The following is a 17,361-nucleotide window of genomic DNA, read 5'->3' as shown; positions in this document are numbered from 1 at the left end:
TCCCAATCAAGACCACTGTTAATTCCCCCCCCCCCCGCCTCAGGTTATGAAGGCCACAGCACACTCGATATCACATCCACACTTCAAATCAATGCGGTGTTAGTAAGGCATTTGTATATCTGTATTTTGTGTTAGGAATGCATTTGTTTTCATTGTTGCGTATTCGTGCGCTTTGTTTGCCGCAAAGTTCCGCTGACGTTCCCCCGTGCGCATTCGATACTTCTGCATGCCTCGGCTTATGCCCTCCTTGAAGGGAGGCGGCGGGGTGGTTTGTTCCACGGTTTGAGAACCACTGGTGTAAAGAAAGTTTTATTGCTCAGCATGTCCCATTGGAGGCGCAGAAGCTCATTCAGCACTGGCAGTTACTCACCGTGGGAGCGCTGTGCATCACAATAACGCCTTCACGGCCAGGACGTAAATTTGGATGTAAATTTTCTCCTAAAGTGGCTGCGTGAGCCTCAACGCTGCTGTTGTCGCCGCCGCCGCTGCTGCTGCTATGTGGTGTAAACTGCCCCCGTGTCTGCTGCTTTTCATGGCGGGAATTTGGTTGGTTGGGGAACACCATCTTTCATGAAAACCTCGCAATAGTACCTTTATGTATGTATAAAGGTGTCAGTTTCGTTGCCAGATAAAAGGATAAAAACCTATTACTATATCTTGCTACTGGCAAAGGAGGTCTCATAATGTAAACCTCTCAATATTTAGCTTAATTTACGACCACCGCGATTGAAATATCTACGCTTGGTGAAAAAGTTCTGACTGAGCTGCAAGGCCGGGCCGTTTGGGGGGGGTCGGGGGGTTGCGTTCCAAGTTCGCCTCGGTTCCACATTGTGACGCCAAGGCTCGCCCCTCGCACGCATCACGGTGCACTGGTGATTGACAAATCCGTTATACAATTAATATTTGTCTGGATTTAACTAGGTGAGGGACTGTTTGACATTCGCTGTAAAGTTTTTTTGTAAAGGAGTTTGACGTTTTTAAAAATCAATTAATGTGTGGGGGTCAATTTAGCCCAACCCCTCTGACATCCCTATCTAATTAAGCTCAAGCCTCATGTTAGTCATGTGACTTGTGGCCGTCCCCCCACCCTGCAATTCTTCCACTGAAAACAGACGCTGCTCTGTGCCGCAGCGTCTATGTATGTATATGTATGTGGAACTTCTTTCGCACGGTACAGAGTCAACCGTACTAATCAGAAGTGTGGGGGAAGGACACATGTAGCTTTTTCCTCTATCCTCATCTAACCTGACCCTTTAGTCACGTTTCTCCATTACTTTTCTTTTTTTCCGATTATTTCGCTCCATACAGTACAACCTTCATTGTAGTCCCCTTGCCTTATCACCGGTAGAAAATTGATAGTTGTTGACTAATTACCAATCGATAAAGTGATTACTTCATTGCGGCTTGTGTTATGGTTAAGCTGAACATGACGATGAAAAGCAACATACCAATGTACCTCTGAAAGAAGGAAGTTTTTAATCAACATGTACCATCGGCTTTGACGTACTTCAGATACATGACTAATCGGGGAAATGCGAGCTCGGAATTACAATGAGAAACGGAGAGGAACACGTGGATTAAAGCACATACACAGATTATAGACATTAAACATTTAAAGAAAAGTAAGTGGGCATGGGTACCACCTGTCACTGGAAGCGATGATGACCGATGCTCCAGAATAATGATGGAATGGCAGCCAAGGGTGAAACTTGTCAGAGAGGATGTGCATCTATGACATGACCCGCCCCTATCGGACATCTGTGAAAAAGAGCTTTACAGATCATCAGATACCTGCAGTCTAAAAAAAGCTTGTGATTCTGACGGGCATTCATAAAGACAATTTGGTTAAAATAAGAGATGGAGAAGCGAAATCTTCCCCTTGTGCAGGTGTCAGTTACAGCAGTTTGTGGAGGCCTTCATCCAGCAGTTGAATGATCGTGGCTGATGTTGAGGAATTGCTTAAGAGCGCTTACAGTATATACACTTGGAGGTTATGCGTTCCTCTGTCGCTTTTGAAACTGGCACTGAGCCAGTGTATGTCTTGTCACAATGAACCCTTGACATCCTGCAGGTGGTTTAGTCTGGCTCTCTGCCTCATATGTTATGCTAACGTAGTCCGGCAAGTATCTTTGGGAGTCTGTTCACTGTCGTAATTTTGATGAATTGAAATGTGGCTTATGATATGTGTGTTGATGGCATCACCAGAAATGCCTTATAAAATGTACGAGTTTCACTCTCCTCTAAGGCTTCTCATGTGCATCCCTTCCCAAAAGACACATCCATGCACCCAGACCCACATAGACATGCAACAATGACAAAGATCTCCTGTATAGCCTTAACAGACCGTTGGGGCAAGTGCTGTGAGCAAATTTCTATTAAGGCTAGCATAGCACATGAAGGGGTGTTATGGCCAGAAGCACTCCCGGGTTACCTTTGTCGCACCATGTCGATGTTAACACACTGCACCATGTACTCATTTCAGACTGATTTGACCTGTCGAAGCCAAGGACACATCTAGATATCCAGTTTACTTGTCATTGCTGAAAAATAAACTCGGTCGCTGAGTTTCTACCCCAGTGTACAAACCACTGCACCATCACCATACACACACACACAGTAACACAATGTACAACAACAACCGCCATTCGCCACTAAGTGGCGGTGACGTCACCACGACGCTTGTGCCAGGCCATGTGCACCTTGAGGGCCACACAATGTACACTCACACATCCACATACAAATATACGAACACCACCAAGTTGACACTGCTGAGATCTTGGGTTCGAATCTGGGTAGTTGCCCATGATTGAGAACCGCGTTCTCTAGTGTGGCGAGTTGCTGGCTGGCCTCAGCCCGGTCACCAGTGACTGGCGACGTGAAATGTAATAATCTAGATGCCTCTGGATCAAACTGCTGTAGTGTCATCGATGTTACGGATGATGATGATGATGATAATGACGGCAGCGATGAGAATGCATGCACGCATTGACACTCTGTGCCTTGTGCTCTGTCTCAACAGCAAAAACCGCTTGAAGGCTATGTTGGGTTTGCAAACCTACCCAACCAGGTGTACAGAAAATCGGTCAAGCGTGGATTCGAATTCACACTTATGGTTGTCGGTAAGTGGTCTGTCTCTGTGTGACATCCACTCCCTTGGTCTCTCCTTTTCCAAGCCCCTCACCATTTCTCACATTGCTGATGCCCAAGGCAAGACGCATGAAGCCACATGGTAGCACACTGTGCAATAGGAACGGGGGGGTGGGGGGGAAACCTATGCCCTGTAGGTAGGATATGGCCTGCAACTCAATTTCATGTCACCTGCTGTACGAGGAGGCCTTAGAGGTCAAGTGTTAGTTGTACAGGAGCTGTGAGATGTAATGGTGGAAAGGATATGATGGGTGTCCAGGTCGCTTCTTAAAAAGAAGCTAATAACTCGGCTTCTACCTGGTAAAATAAAAATAGTAAAAAAATAATTGTGATTTTCTTACTTTTCCTATACTTTGCACTCCTTTGTATTGTTTCTTGTAACGTTCTGACCCGCCCCTACTGGACACCTGTGAAAAAGAGCTTCATAGCTCATCGGATTCCTCCTGTATACATAAAGATTTGGATTCTAAGCTATGGTGACATCATTGACTGGCTGCGATGATCTGCTCACCTTGAAGTTTCCACTTTGAGCTCTGCAATGTTCCATTATGAACCACATGGGCTCGAGTTTTTTCAATTACGGCAGAATCATAAGCAGAAATAAAATTGCATTGTTTTTGCAATTCATTACAAACGACACACTTAACAATTGTACTTGGACCACAGGCTCTGAAGTCATCGTTTCAGTGAAGCTCATCCTATGAGACTTCTCCCCATCCTCTTGTGAATTAAAAGCCTCTTGGGGGTTATTCAGAAATGCTTCTCTGTAGGAATCTCTCCCCATTAGAATGTGGGACAGGGAATCTACACCTCGTGTGTTACTTGGAGAACCTCGTCAAGGCTTCTCTGACAGAGCTGTCTAGTTAATGCAGAGGTCTGGGGGGTCCCCTGGCTAAATTTAGCATTGAGTTTTGCTCATCCCTGTTTATTGGCCGTGAGCCAGCTATAGACATGTCACGTAATTAATAAAGCAGTTGGTCTCCAACCAGATAGATGAGCGGTATTAAGAGGAGTGCAATAGGATACACGAGCATTATGCAGGCATAACATGAATCCGATAGATATGAAAGAGATAGAAAATAAATATACAGTAGTCCCTCTGTTAACGTTTTAAATCCGTTCCATAAACACTACTGTTAACCGAAATAACTAAATCGAATTCACAATTTCACTTATGAGTTGAAAGATACGTAAAAATCACTGAGTCTACAAGAGGATCTGTTTCCACCGCCAAAGCAGAAAACGTAACGTAAACAAAGCCATTCGAGGTCTAAGCGCTCATAAATGGGCGTCGCTGATTGGCTGAGGGCACGGCTCAGCCCCACTTACGAGCACTCGGATTGGCCGAAATCGGCACCCCGCTTGCAGAATGTAAACATGCCGTTAGTCAGAATGTTAACGTTAGTCGACACCATGGGGTCCGATGGGAGGCCGAACGTTTAACCGATAAAACCGTGAACAGATGTCATTGTTAACTGAGGGACAAGTTTATTTAAAAGAGAGCTATACGAGATAAGAGATTTTTATGTATGTCAGTGGGATCTCTCTTTTGAAGAAACTATCAGGGCAGCTGAAGCAGGGTAACGAACAATAGTTTATAATTTACAATAGCCTTTTATGGATTTACGAGTCTTCGTGAAGTTAGTGTCCCGGCAATAGGATCTGATGCTGGACCCTCGGATGGTGGATCTGGTGGTTCTGCCTTGTCAACGACGATGACATCTGCAACTTTGTTGGTGGATCAGTGGTGGAATTCCACAATCTTATGACGAGGACCAGTCTACAGAAACATTAATAATAATTAAAACACATTACTGATGTATTATAGTTTAGTTTGTTGTCCTTCCCCAGCCCGTGCCGATATTTGATTGGATCAGAGGGGTCCAGTTATTGTTTTTCTTTTGTCGAGCCGCAGACTTTTCGCTCGCCTGGTAGTGCCACCAAGCCTGCCGAGGTGCCCCCCCCACCACCACTGCTCAACAACGCTGCTCAACGATCTTCATCGCTTCTGCAGCGTTAAGGAGTCGGCGGCGGCCGTGGCGCAGATCTGTATTTGGGAAATGTTTGGTGGCGGCTCTGTAGAGCTGCTCGGAATGTGCTGTTTACTCGCGAGGCTTGCCGCGGAATGCGAGAGCGGGCAGGGGGGCGGCGGGGGGGGGCGCCTGTGGTGTGGGGAGGGCCGCAGGGTCCACCGCTCATGCCCGCTGCTCCCGTGTATAGGCGCACGCGCATCGCCGGGCCCCACCTGTCCCTGTCGCACAGCGAGTGTCGGGCGGCTATTAATAAGCGATCAACAAAACACGGTAATGTGAACAAAGGCGGTGGGGGGGGGGCGGAAGCAATTGTCGTGGAAATAACAGCCAAGCAAATAGATGAATGAATCATTATGATAGTGGTTCTGCTCGTCAGGATATAATTAGTTCCTGTTTGAGACGATCTTTTGCCTTCCACCACCAACCCAGTTTTATTGTTATCATGGTAGTTGCTTACCCAGAAAAGCCTCGTTGAGTCTGAAGAATATCTTTAAAGAGGATCCAGTCATTGTTTTGGTGCTATAAATGAACATTATGGCGGGACCCCCGGGTCCCGAATAAACGGAAGTCAGTATCGTAATCAATTTATTTTTGGCGACTTCGTCCCACCGCGCACATAAACCCCGCGACCCACCAGAAATAAATACTCTCGTTCTTCACCAAGCACCCGTCGTTGCCAAAATTGCCATAGTCACAAACAAAACTTTGAAACTTTGATTAGCGCCTCGTGTAGAGCTCGTCGAGAGGAATAGATCGCCGTATCGTTCGCCTTCAACAAACATAAAATGACTTCGCAACGCAGTTTATGCGAGAGCCGGTGGCTTATGGGACCCCGGGGTCCCGCCATAAGGTTCAAATGTCCAAATGATGGGCCACTTTGTTGAGCTATCATTTGTGGCTTTTGGCCTGGTAGGAAGGGGATGGTTTAGTTTTATTTGTGTGTGTTAGGTGATTTGTTTACCTTTCTTGTACTTTGCACTCCTATCCTGTTTTGTACTGTTTGTTATTGTAACATTCTTAGCCGCCCCTACTAGACATCTGTGAAAAAGAGCTTTATAGCTCATCGGATTCCTACAGTATGAATAAATATTCTTATTCTGATGTATTTCACAGTATAGGGTGGTGATGTTCCCATGTGTAATCCCAATTGAGTTATTTGCCGGTAATGTAAAAAAATGTGGACGGTTTTCCCAATACAAGTCACACTGTAAGCATGTTTAGCTACGTCGGTCAACAATATATACAAGAAGCAGAATTTACATGGATAATGCAACGCACATGTGTACTATCCAGATCACTCCTCCCCCACATTACCCCAGATATTGAAGAATTTCGTTGTCTGTATATTTCATCTTTATGGCGGTACCCTGGGGTATCAAATAATACAAAATGGCCGAGGCAATTAAATATTTTATTTCTGGGACACACGCGACTGGGGTACCAATCAATCCTAAATCAGTGCCACTCCGCGATGTCGAAACGCAGCGAGGACGATTGCGCTGAAACCCTGAACACTCGTATGCACCATAGTGCATCGTGTACAGCTCGTCGAGATGAGTTGATTGCCGCATCGCCGACCATCAACAGACTAAAAATGACTGCATCACGGACATTATGCGATAGCCGGAGTACTATGGTACCCTGGGGTACCGCCATAAGGTTCATTTATAACATCAAAGGGTATTTATTATATGTTAATATACCTTTAAGAATATTGATTTGGTAATTATAATGGTACTGAACATACTTTTTGTACCATCCTATTACTGTGCCCTAGAGTTCTGATGCTTATAGTAAACTTTTAAAGCATCTCAATCGATTGCTTGGGTACCACACTCATGTCTATTGGCAATACTGCATTAGTGCTAAAGATTTAATGCTCTTATCACATGGGTCAGTCTCTTCATAGCACAACTCCTGTTGACTTCCTGTTAAGGGGCTACTCCTTTTAACGACCCCCGGATGATCGGTACTGTGGTTCAAACGCAAGACTCGCTGTCAGAAGGTTGCAAGTTAACATGTTATAAAAAATATATAAAAAGGTGTCAGTTTTGTTGCCAGATAAAAGGGTAAAAAAACAATTATCATATTGCTACTTGCAAAGGAGGTTCCAATGGTGGAGTTAACATGTTGTTGGTCAAGTGTCCACTCGGACATTATCAATTGGGAGGTCAATAAACGAGGGCCACTTTGTGGGAAATCAACAGTAGTTGTCATGTGGAGAACTATGCTCCTGCCATGGGATTTTGGAATATCCACCACTTCTGGCTCAGGGTCACCAATAGAGCTGAACACCCACCCCCACTATCTCAACTGCTCAGTGCCATCTGTTGCCCGTGTCCTCTTATCCCTTTGACAATGGCTTTTCCAGGAACACCGTCATTATCGTCGCATCGGTGATGCTGTAGATAGAGGAATAGTAACGCTCAAGCTACGAGGATTCCGTGCGGTTGTTCAGAGTTGAATTCAGCAGGCCAGCCCATCTGCCTGCCTGCCTGCACTCCCTCCCCTCCCTACAGCTGAGCTACGCATGTATCTCTGGCAAAGATGCAATGCTCAGGGCTTCTTCCATGGTATTGAGCAGAGAGTAACTTGCGTGGCGCACTGACCCGTGCACTTTGGGGAGCGGGGGGTGGGGACCGTGGCCTCGATCTTTTGAGAGCAGAGCACGTGGCAGCTATTTATTTATTTATCGCTCTGCATTACAGCCTCTCGCGTCAGTTTGACGGCAATAGCCTGGTACAGATCTAGGTTGCTCACATGCTGTGCGTTCGACCTGTGAGTTATGCGGCTGCCTGGTTGGTTTCTCCCCACCATTCCAAAAGCACCCGTTATGCGTACGTGTTAAATCATTCGGGGAATGCGTCTCGGTTCGGCCGCAGGGTAATGTGGTTGGAGTGCACGACCCGTAGTTCTGGAGTTAAAAATTCCATTCAGGAGCCAGCTTGTCCCTATAATCCCATCCGGGTTACTTCAATGAGGAGAATTTTGGCGGTAGTCAATTGTGGTTGTACTCTATAGATACTAGCCCCTGCCATAAAAATATGGAATTTCACCCACTTTCTCATGGCTGCCAATTGAGATGAGCACAGGGGGAGACATTTGCTTCTTATCTTTTTTTGTGAATCAGTGGTAGTACGAGCGACGTCCAATCATAGGTTGCGAGTTCAAATCCTAGTTTGGCAGTGACTAAGCCGATCTTATTCTTGGTTCTTTCGGTAATGTCACAAAGAGAGAAATAAATAAAAAAATATACATTGAAAATAATACAATAAAATAAACCACTGTGGGTTTTTGCTTTTATTATTTTAAATGTATTATTTTGCTTTTATTATTTTCATTTAATTTTTAACTTAATTATTTTTTATTTCCATGTACGTGACTTTACCGAAAGAACCAAGAATATGTATTCCTGCAGTCACGAAAGTTTTAAATCAAAATTTAAGCCAATCTTCTTCCCTAAAAGGTCGATGATAAAACACTATTTTGGGAAGCCAACCGGAGTAATCCTGTGGGCAGACTTGCTGCTGCCATAGGAAGGTAGAATTTACACCACTGTGCTCACCACTGTCATTCGGGATAATCCTGACCCGATTTCCTATGCGAGCAGGGAGATGCATTTGCCCTCTGCTATGTTATTGCAATGGAATTTCCATTCGGTCATCGATGACTTGACTGAGACCAACCTCGTATGCTGCACATGAGGACCCGTTTTACCCATGACTAATGATGCAGGGTTAAAATCTTGAGATGGCAGTTACCTTAAAGAGTGTGGAGGTTCGAGATGTAAACATCCCCCCCCCCCCCCCCACAATTTAATGAATCGTCACACTTGTGGGTCATTATTGACGCGCAAATAAAATAAAAATACTGGCCCTTGCGGGACAGGTGAATATAGTACTTTCAACACGTTTATAGAACGGGCAGTGTCAAATCAGTAGAATCGACACAGCATTACCAGTGTAAATCTTATTAGCTAGCCGATTAGGCACTAATTGGATAATCCCATTATCATGCAGCCTTTAACAGAGGGCCGATCATTTAATTAAGTGACTGCTGGCCCGTCAAGAGTTTATTTTTGTGCTTAGCTCTTGCCGATGGACAAATCGCACGCAATGTTCCCGAGCCCTTCAGCTAAGCAGGCTTGAGCCTGGGTAGTGCTTGGCATGGGTGACCACCATGCAATTTCAAATAAAAAGGTGTTATGGGCGTATGTGAGCCGTATAGGGCCGTGAATCAAAATCCACTTTCACCAACCAGCACTGACCAACGTGGTGAAATGTGGTCCAATAACCCTCATGGCCCGCACAGCTAGGGGGGGTGGGGGGGGGGAAGGTCCTCATCCAGCAGTGGATTAACAAACTGGCTATAACTAGTTTAACACACAGGCTTTCACAACCAATATTATTCATAATAAAGGTTTTTGGGTTAGATCGCGTAAGTATAAATGTGTCAACCCTCCATCACCCGACACGGCCAATCAGTAAGGGATTTGTAACGTAAACAAAATGACAAGTAGTTACTACTTCAGCCCACCTTTATTATGGCTATAACTATTCAAGCACTTTCCTCTGAACATAATTTAGGGTACGCATTTTAACACTCAGATTGTTCATTAAAAACCAAGTGAAACATAACACATGTTTTCATTGATTGTCTCCGTGCCAAGTGAGATTGGGGTTCTGTACAATAATAGAATGGGCAGATGACTGAGAAAGGCATTATCGGAGGCAGCCAGAGGTCAGGGGTCAAAGTGAAACGTACCTAAAGTCAGATGGTGAGATGCAGTTAAAGCAGGATCTTGGGTGTTTGCAGAACAATATAATGATAGTTCCATTTATATATAGCGCTCTTCATCAAGGGCCTCAAAGCACCGTACAGGACACAGCAACAGCAGCCACTCAGCATTAAAATAAAAAAATTCAATATATTTTAAAAATCTAATGATGGGCTCTGGCATAAGAAAGGAAGCATTGGCAGCAGGGGCAGTGATGACCTCTTAATACGGATATAAGAATAGATTGAATAATACGTAGGAGGTGTATACATCTTGAAAGATTTACACAAAAGTGTATTGCGTTTTAAACAAAAATGCAGTTTATAAAAGTGATGTACTCTACATCTAATTCAAGAGTTATCATGTAAGTAGTAAGGGTGGGGTGGTGGGCAGTGGTTAGATCATTGTCCTGTGAACCTGGCAATCTCAGTTTGAGGCCTTGAGTGGTGATTGATATGTGAACAAGTCCTTTACCAGCCCTCACTGATTTGCTTGGTTAAATGTAGTCAAACAACCCCCATTACAAAAAAGTGTAGGAAAGCCTTCATTCATAGATGACGATACATTATTATGATTATTATTTTATTATGGGTGCCACGGTAGTGAGCTGTTAACTACCTCACCCGGTATACAGGAGGTCATGGGTTCCATCCCTACCCTGACACCCATGTATTTGGAGTTTGCATGTTCTCCCCGTAGTCACGTGGATTTTTTCCAGATCCTGCGGTTTTCCCCTCCACATTTAGAATCATCCGTTTAGAATATTTGTCTGCGATAAATTTCCACGTGAAAAGCCGCTTCGTTAAGCTACAATTTGTGGCCAGGTCGTTAATGAAAAATAACTATACAGCTCGGTAGGCCTGACCTGGTAAAAAAAAATTGTTTTCATTACAAGGGATACCTTAAATATTGTATTAGCAATCTCCTGAAGATTGGGGTGGTGCTCATCCACCGTTTACAGCCCTGAGCCAGTGGTGCAAATTCCGCACTTCGATGACAGGGGCGTGCCTCTATCCATAGGACGATCACTGTTGACTTCTCCACAAAGCCGTATCCGTGAGGGGATGATGGGCTGAGTCAACCACCAAACCAGGTTTTGAACTCCCAACCTTGCGGTTGCGAGCCCGCTGGCTCTGCTGCTGAGCCACCTGGCTGGATATCTTAAAAATACAAGGTATTAGTTTTTTTGACATCAACTTGTGTTATCCTCTGTTATTTTTTTTTATCACCAATTGCATCCCAATTGTATTGTAGGAGTTATGGCACGTGGTGAAGGAATGTCTTCACAACCCCTTCGCGCATATCAGAGCCTCATCTTGTTTGGGTAGCCTCTCTGAGGACTCACTGGAATAGTTTTTGTATCACTTGAAGAGGGGCCTTGCTTACCCTCACACTGGACAGCTCTCCTGCATGCTCTGTAAAGTGACTTGCCACATGTTGTCATCTGATATATTTATGAACGTTGACCCTCGTAGCTCGGCTAGACCAAAGCAAGCAACCAAATTTTTATTATAGTGTTTTCCTTTCCATTGTAACTGATATGACTATTAACCCCCCCCCCATCTAGTTTTCGCACCTGATAGGTTCAGAGTGATGACATCGCCTTAACTCTTGAGACCAAAACAAGGAAAACTTCTCCACAAATATAGATATTGCCTGGTTGTGATCACCAGCGAAATTTCGTACGCAAAATGTAAATGGTGTGGGTTTACTCTCCAACACACCGGTGTGCTGAAGTAGTAACTTATTGGTACGTTTTGTTTACGTGACAAACCTTACAAATTTTCTGTATGGGGTAGTGGTAGGTTTAACGGCACATTTATAGTTACGCGATCGAACCCAAAAAAACCTGGATTATATTTGTCGCGAAAGCCTACTACGTGTTAAACCAGTTTTTTTTCCTTCTGTTATAGTCATTGGGGCAGCATTGACAGCATCAAACTTGCTTACAAGGGTCGCTGTTTGAAAACGAGACAACGGTTCACGTGTCCCAACGGGTTTATTCCATCGTCCAATTTGAAAAAAAATACCGAATGACACACCAGCGAACCTCGGTTAATCTAAGGTTGTTGCCCCCATTCAAACGGAGGGCCCTCATTTGTCCCGGGCCGAGTGGCCTGACACAGCCATGAGCCCCGAGCCACGCCAGCCCACACATGGGGGACAGAGTCAATACGAGTCGACCAAAACGTCATTCATTATTTAATTCCACCAGACCCCACTGTACCACACATTCCCACAGTAGTGTCCCCATACTTGGCATTTTTTGCGTCTTCCCCCCACCACCCTCCCTGGGGTCCTGAGCTTTCAGAATGAAACCTTGGCTTTAATTGGGCTGGAACGGGGTGATGGTGGGGGGGGTGTGGGTGAGGCGGTGACAGTGAGAGAGATGCAAGGGATGTGGTGGTGGGGGGAGGAGGAGGAGAATGAGGGGTGCTTGAAGGAATCTGCAGGCACCAGGCATTTTCTATGGCTGCATGGAATGGCGGTTTCACGCAGCTTTTTCTTTGCAATGGTCGGCATCGCATTTATCACCTGCTGTTAATATCGCTACGACTTCATCCTCGGCGGATGACAAACCTCTGTACGAACTGGATTCTGGGTTGTGGGAACAGTTTTGAAGTTTGTGTAATCGTCTTCAGGTGAGAGAGGAAGGACTATTGCTTGTGTTGCGATCGAAACGTCGTCATCTATTATTTCTATTTACGTGATTTGACCGAGAGACCCAAAGAGTATGATTTCCTGCAGTCATGAAAGCTTTAAACCGTTAATTAATGTAAAGCAGCATATGTCTTGACTCTTCTCTCCAAGAGGTGGGTGGTGGTGGGGGCTAGAGGGGGGGGGGGCAGTCAGCTGTTACACACTGCCCATCTATGTTCCAACCTTATGACTTGGTGGTAGCATATACACGCCTGCACCGGTGTCTGTCCTCTTGCACTCAATGTCTGTCAAGTCCTGTTTGAGCGAGTCGTGGTGCCGGTATTCACACTTCACTCCTACGCAAGCGATACGTGTTGAGCACTTGTCAATCAGCTGCTGGATGAGGGCCTCCTGTGGTTATTAGGTCAATTAACCCCCACAACTCACATGATGGTTATTGACAAAAGGACTTTACATGTTTCAGCTTACACATCGGCACAGCTGCTCTGTGATATGCATATTACTGTGTAGCAAATTGATAAAAAGAAATTGTTCCTGGATAGTAAGTGTTATTTTCTAATGGCTTATGCCTCAAAGTATAGAAAATAGATATTATTCCCCACAAACTTTGCTTTTGTGACCAGGACAGTGCTATTTTGAAATTTACGTATTTTCAATGAGAAAACGTGGTGTGCAATTGTGTCATTCCTTCACATAAAGTCCTGGTCACAAAAGCAAAGTTTGTGGGGAATAATATCTATTTTCTATACTTTGAGGCATAAGCAATTAGAAAATAACACTTACTATCTATGAACAAAAATCGTGTTCCATAGTGATATATTATTAATATTATCGTTTTTGCCCTGCTGCCCACCACGAAAAATTTGCAAACATTTTACCGGCTCTGTTATACATGATGAGTGAGACCAGCAGCGGCTATGGATGTTTGTGAGCGGAGAGTCAGGTTGAGAGTGAATGGGAGCGTAGATCACGGCTTGTTGTGGTGTCTGCGTGTGCCCAGCTTACATTCCAGGAACAAAGCGGCCGGAAGGATAAGCCCGGACTGATGTAGCCACAAAGTATACCCCGCCGACACCGCAATCTGGTGCGGCATCGCAGGGTGCTCTCCCCCTCGACTTGCTGACTAGGCGGCCTCACCATCAAAACTTGTATCGTCATTGTTGGCATCCGTCATCAATCCACCATTATCATTAATCTTATCATCATAAAACCGTCAGGCAACATCATCATCGGTCGTTTTGATGTAGGGTGTCACCGCCCACTAGACATTCGTCATACTGTGCCTGTAATTGGTGCCTAAAGCAGCCACTTCGGGGTGTAACTTGTGCCAACTAATAATAGGATGAAATTGCAACTGGATTTGTCTTTTCCACAAACACTTGCAGGCTCAACTCCTCTTACCTGTGGATATTTGTGAGCAACAGGAGTAACCGACGTGCTGAACAAAGTTGTGCAGATAAAAATCGATGATGCTCCAATATGCATAAATGTGTGCAACATTTAAGCCACACAGCTTTACGAAATAAAGCCACAGTACCTTTTCAGTCCTTACGGACAGTGTACACATGTCAAGTAGCGAGAGAGCCGCTCGCAATCAGAAGGTTATGTTTTCAGGTCCTGGTTGGGGTTAGACTCGGCCCATCATCCCTCTGGGGTAGATACAATGGGCACCACTTTGCAGGGAAGTCGACAATTTTTTTGTTTGTTTGTTTGTTAGAACCCCCCCCCCCCCCAGCCATAGGAATGGAATTTCCTACACTGGCTCAGGCCTGTAAACAGGAGTTGAGCAACCTTCTCAACGCTTAATTGAGCATGATGTGTGTGTGTACGATAAACTTCTCTCGCACCATACATAGCCAACCGTGCCAATCGGAGGTGCGGGGGAAGGTAAACAAACAAACACACGGCTGTAACCCACTGCATGATGTCACCTTGACGTTGAGTGAGACTTTGGAGCTTCGGTTATGATGAATAATTTCCATTCCGAGCTCTCGCGGTGAGTGTTGCATCACCTCGTGTTAGGCTGGCCCCTGAAAGATGACGTCATATAAACATTACTGTATTCCATTCACAAGGCCTCTTTTAGCTTCGTGAGTAGCGCACCGTTCATATCCCCAGCAAAGAAGGTTCAGTCACAGAGTTAGCAATCGCGCTCATATCTTTTAGTTCTCACAGATGCAATTTGCCAAATTAAGCTACAAACCAAAAATAACGTGGAATTTGTTCGTGTGGTCTTTGGTAAGCGTCCAGGGGGCTCAGCAGAAGAGTGAGCCAGGTCTCACTCGGGAGGCTGCAACTTTAATTCCTGGTTGGGTGGTTGAAGATAGCCCATCATCCGTAGGTGGTAAATACAATTAATACTGCTGTGTGGGGGAAGTCAGAAATAGTTAATCTGTGGATAAACTCACCCCTACCATAACAATGTGGAATTTCCGCCACTGCCTCATCGCTGTTAATGGGAGAGGAGTCTGGTCTTGTTACTCATTTGAGCAGGAATTCACGTTGACGTCTTGTCACCAAATCACTTGCAACCTGGGTGAGACCATAAAGCGACGACACTTAAGAACCTGTTTTAATCACGTGGGGCTGAAACACGGTTTCCAACGGCAGAGGCTCCGCAGTGCCAGCTCGGGACATGATAAAAACCCTGAGCCGCCTATCCACATCCGTGTGCGTGCGTGACTGCCTGCCTGTGTGCACATCTGCATCCTTACTCGCCAAGGCAGGAAGCAGAGTAACCTGAGCAAGACCCGAAGGCCGGAATGCGGCTCTGCTAACAGGCATCACGTGCCACCTGGGCCGCGGGTGCGCACACAGGCACGGAGAACCCATGGGCAGCCGACATTAGAAACTAAACTGAACTTTAATTTGTTTTATTTATTTTACCAGGTATGGCCCACCGAGCTATGTAGCTCTTTGTCAAAAGCAACCTGGCCACAATTTACATCTCAACGAAGTCCCTTATCATGTGGGCATGTATAGCAGTGAAATACTCCAAACGCACGTTGATTCTAAATGCGGAGGGAAACCGGAGGACCCGGAGAAAAATCCACGCGTCCAACAGGGAGAACATGCAAACTCCAAATATACAGCAGGCGTCAGGGCTGGGCTCGAACCCACGACCTCCTGCGTGCAAGGCGAGGGAGTTAACATCTCGTCACTGCGGCGCCCAAAGGGAGTTTCCGCAACGCAGAGCGAGTTTGGTGCCTCGAAGCCCGGGCCATTGGCCCAAAAAAGTTTTTTTCGTACCACCCAGGGTGGCAAATCTAGAGATAAAAGCATTTTTTTAAAGCATTTTATCACTAGATCACAAATATGTATGACAGCAAGGTCACCATGGTAGCTTTTTGTGAGAAAGAAAATTCTTTAAAGAAGAGTGCTGTAGTTTTATTGATGGAGAATATTGTTTTGGGTGGGGAAAAAAACGTGAAACGAAATATTTACGGACTGAACATCAATGGGATACAACTAGCTTCATTGAGCGACAGCCAGATTTTTGGAGAAGTCCACCTGTTTCGCTTCTTACTCAGATTGTAAATGTTGTGGCTTGGCTCTCCAACACACCGGCATGCTGTACTAGTGACGAATTGGCATGTTCTGTTTACGTGACAACCCTTACTAGTTGGCTGTGTCGGGTGGTGGCGGGTTTTAATGACACATTTATATATTTACGCGATCTAACCCAAAAAAAACTATTTTAGCTAAGCTGTCTACCCATGGTGCAAACTTGCAACATTTGCCAACCCAGGTGATACCGACCCAACCCTCTCCTTGGCTCAGAGGCTGTCAGACACACAGCAATGTCTGGGTTTTTAAAGAAGCACCTGCATGTCTTGCGTGCACGAAGAGGGAACGGTGAAGTGGCCGTTAGAGAGATCCATGAATGATAGTGGAAGATTGCATTTGATGTGATAATTTCTTCATTAAGGATCACTGGTCTCGATCTTTTTTTTTCAACTCATGAATTAAAGTTAATTGTGCCTCATATATATTCTTCAACTTGTTCATTTGCGAATCGATTAGTTGTGATTCATGTAAATGTTTGTGAAAATTCGCTGCTGGGAATGTTTAGATTTAGGCTACTGGAGTGAATGAGACAGTACGAACAAGATCGTACAAGTGAGAATGCAAATGGGACAAAAAAATAGGTAAATATTTTTTTAATCCAATGGCTGAATCAAATCATGACAATTCACCAAATCTTAGGGGGAGAATAGTTTTATGCGTAAGTGCTCGGGCTGCCTGACCAGTCCTCTCTCTCTCTTTCCTGAGTACTGTACGTTTGTGTGGGAAGGAAACCGTGGGTGCTCGAAGAACAAGAGCACCCCCTCCACCTCCCCACGTATATGGTAGAAAAACCAAACCCGACGCAAACGCACCAGAAATCCAGCTTGGCTGGCCCTTCTGTCACCTTAGTAGCACTTCGCTGATCCCGTAGCAGGCAAGGTTTCTGGTGTGCATGATTTGAGTGAACCACCACCACCGGGGCGGGGCCTCTCTTTCTCGAAGGCGCTGGATATACAGCCGTGCGCCACCATACCCGGGGAATTCCACCGTGGGCCCCTTCAGCAAGGGCGACTTTTGTGACACTTTGTCCATCGGGCGATTGGGAATGAGTTAAAGCAACAACGATTCCGACAGCCCTCTTTGTGAACAGTAGTGAAGGCGACCCGTTATTATTAAGATGATTTTTTTTACCCAGGAAAGCTTCACCGAGTCTCAAGACTCTAATTCAGTAGGGTC

The 17,361-nt window shown here is 45.3% G+C and overlaps 1 protein-coding gene across 2 annotated transcripts in view; it reads left to right on the top strand.

Moving 5' to 3' along the window:
- The window catches only part of LOC144735058 (septin-7-like), a 150,681-nt gene that overhangs the window by 89,565 nt on the left and 43,755 nt on the right, over positions 1–17,361 (top strand). For both annotated transcript variants that reach the window (XM_078617448.1, XM_078617447.1), the window contains exon 2: positions 3,018–3,119. In XM_078617448.1, the coding sequence (XP_078473574.1) occupies positions 3,018–3,119 (102 nt within the window). The remainder of the gene's footprint in view (positions 1–3,017; positions 3,120–17,361) is intronic.

The sequence above is a fragment of the Lampetra planeri genome, chromosome 54, assembly GCF_965212315.1.
Source record: "Lampetra planeri chromosome 54, kcLamPlan1.2.h2, whole genome shotgun sequence".
NCBI lineage: Eukaryota > Metazoa > Chordata > Hyperoartia > Petromyzontiformes > Petromyzontidae > Lampetra > Lampetra planeri.
The sequence above is the reverse complement of the archived record's forward strand: the minus strand, read 5'-3'. Positions and strand labels throughout refer to the sequence as shown.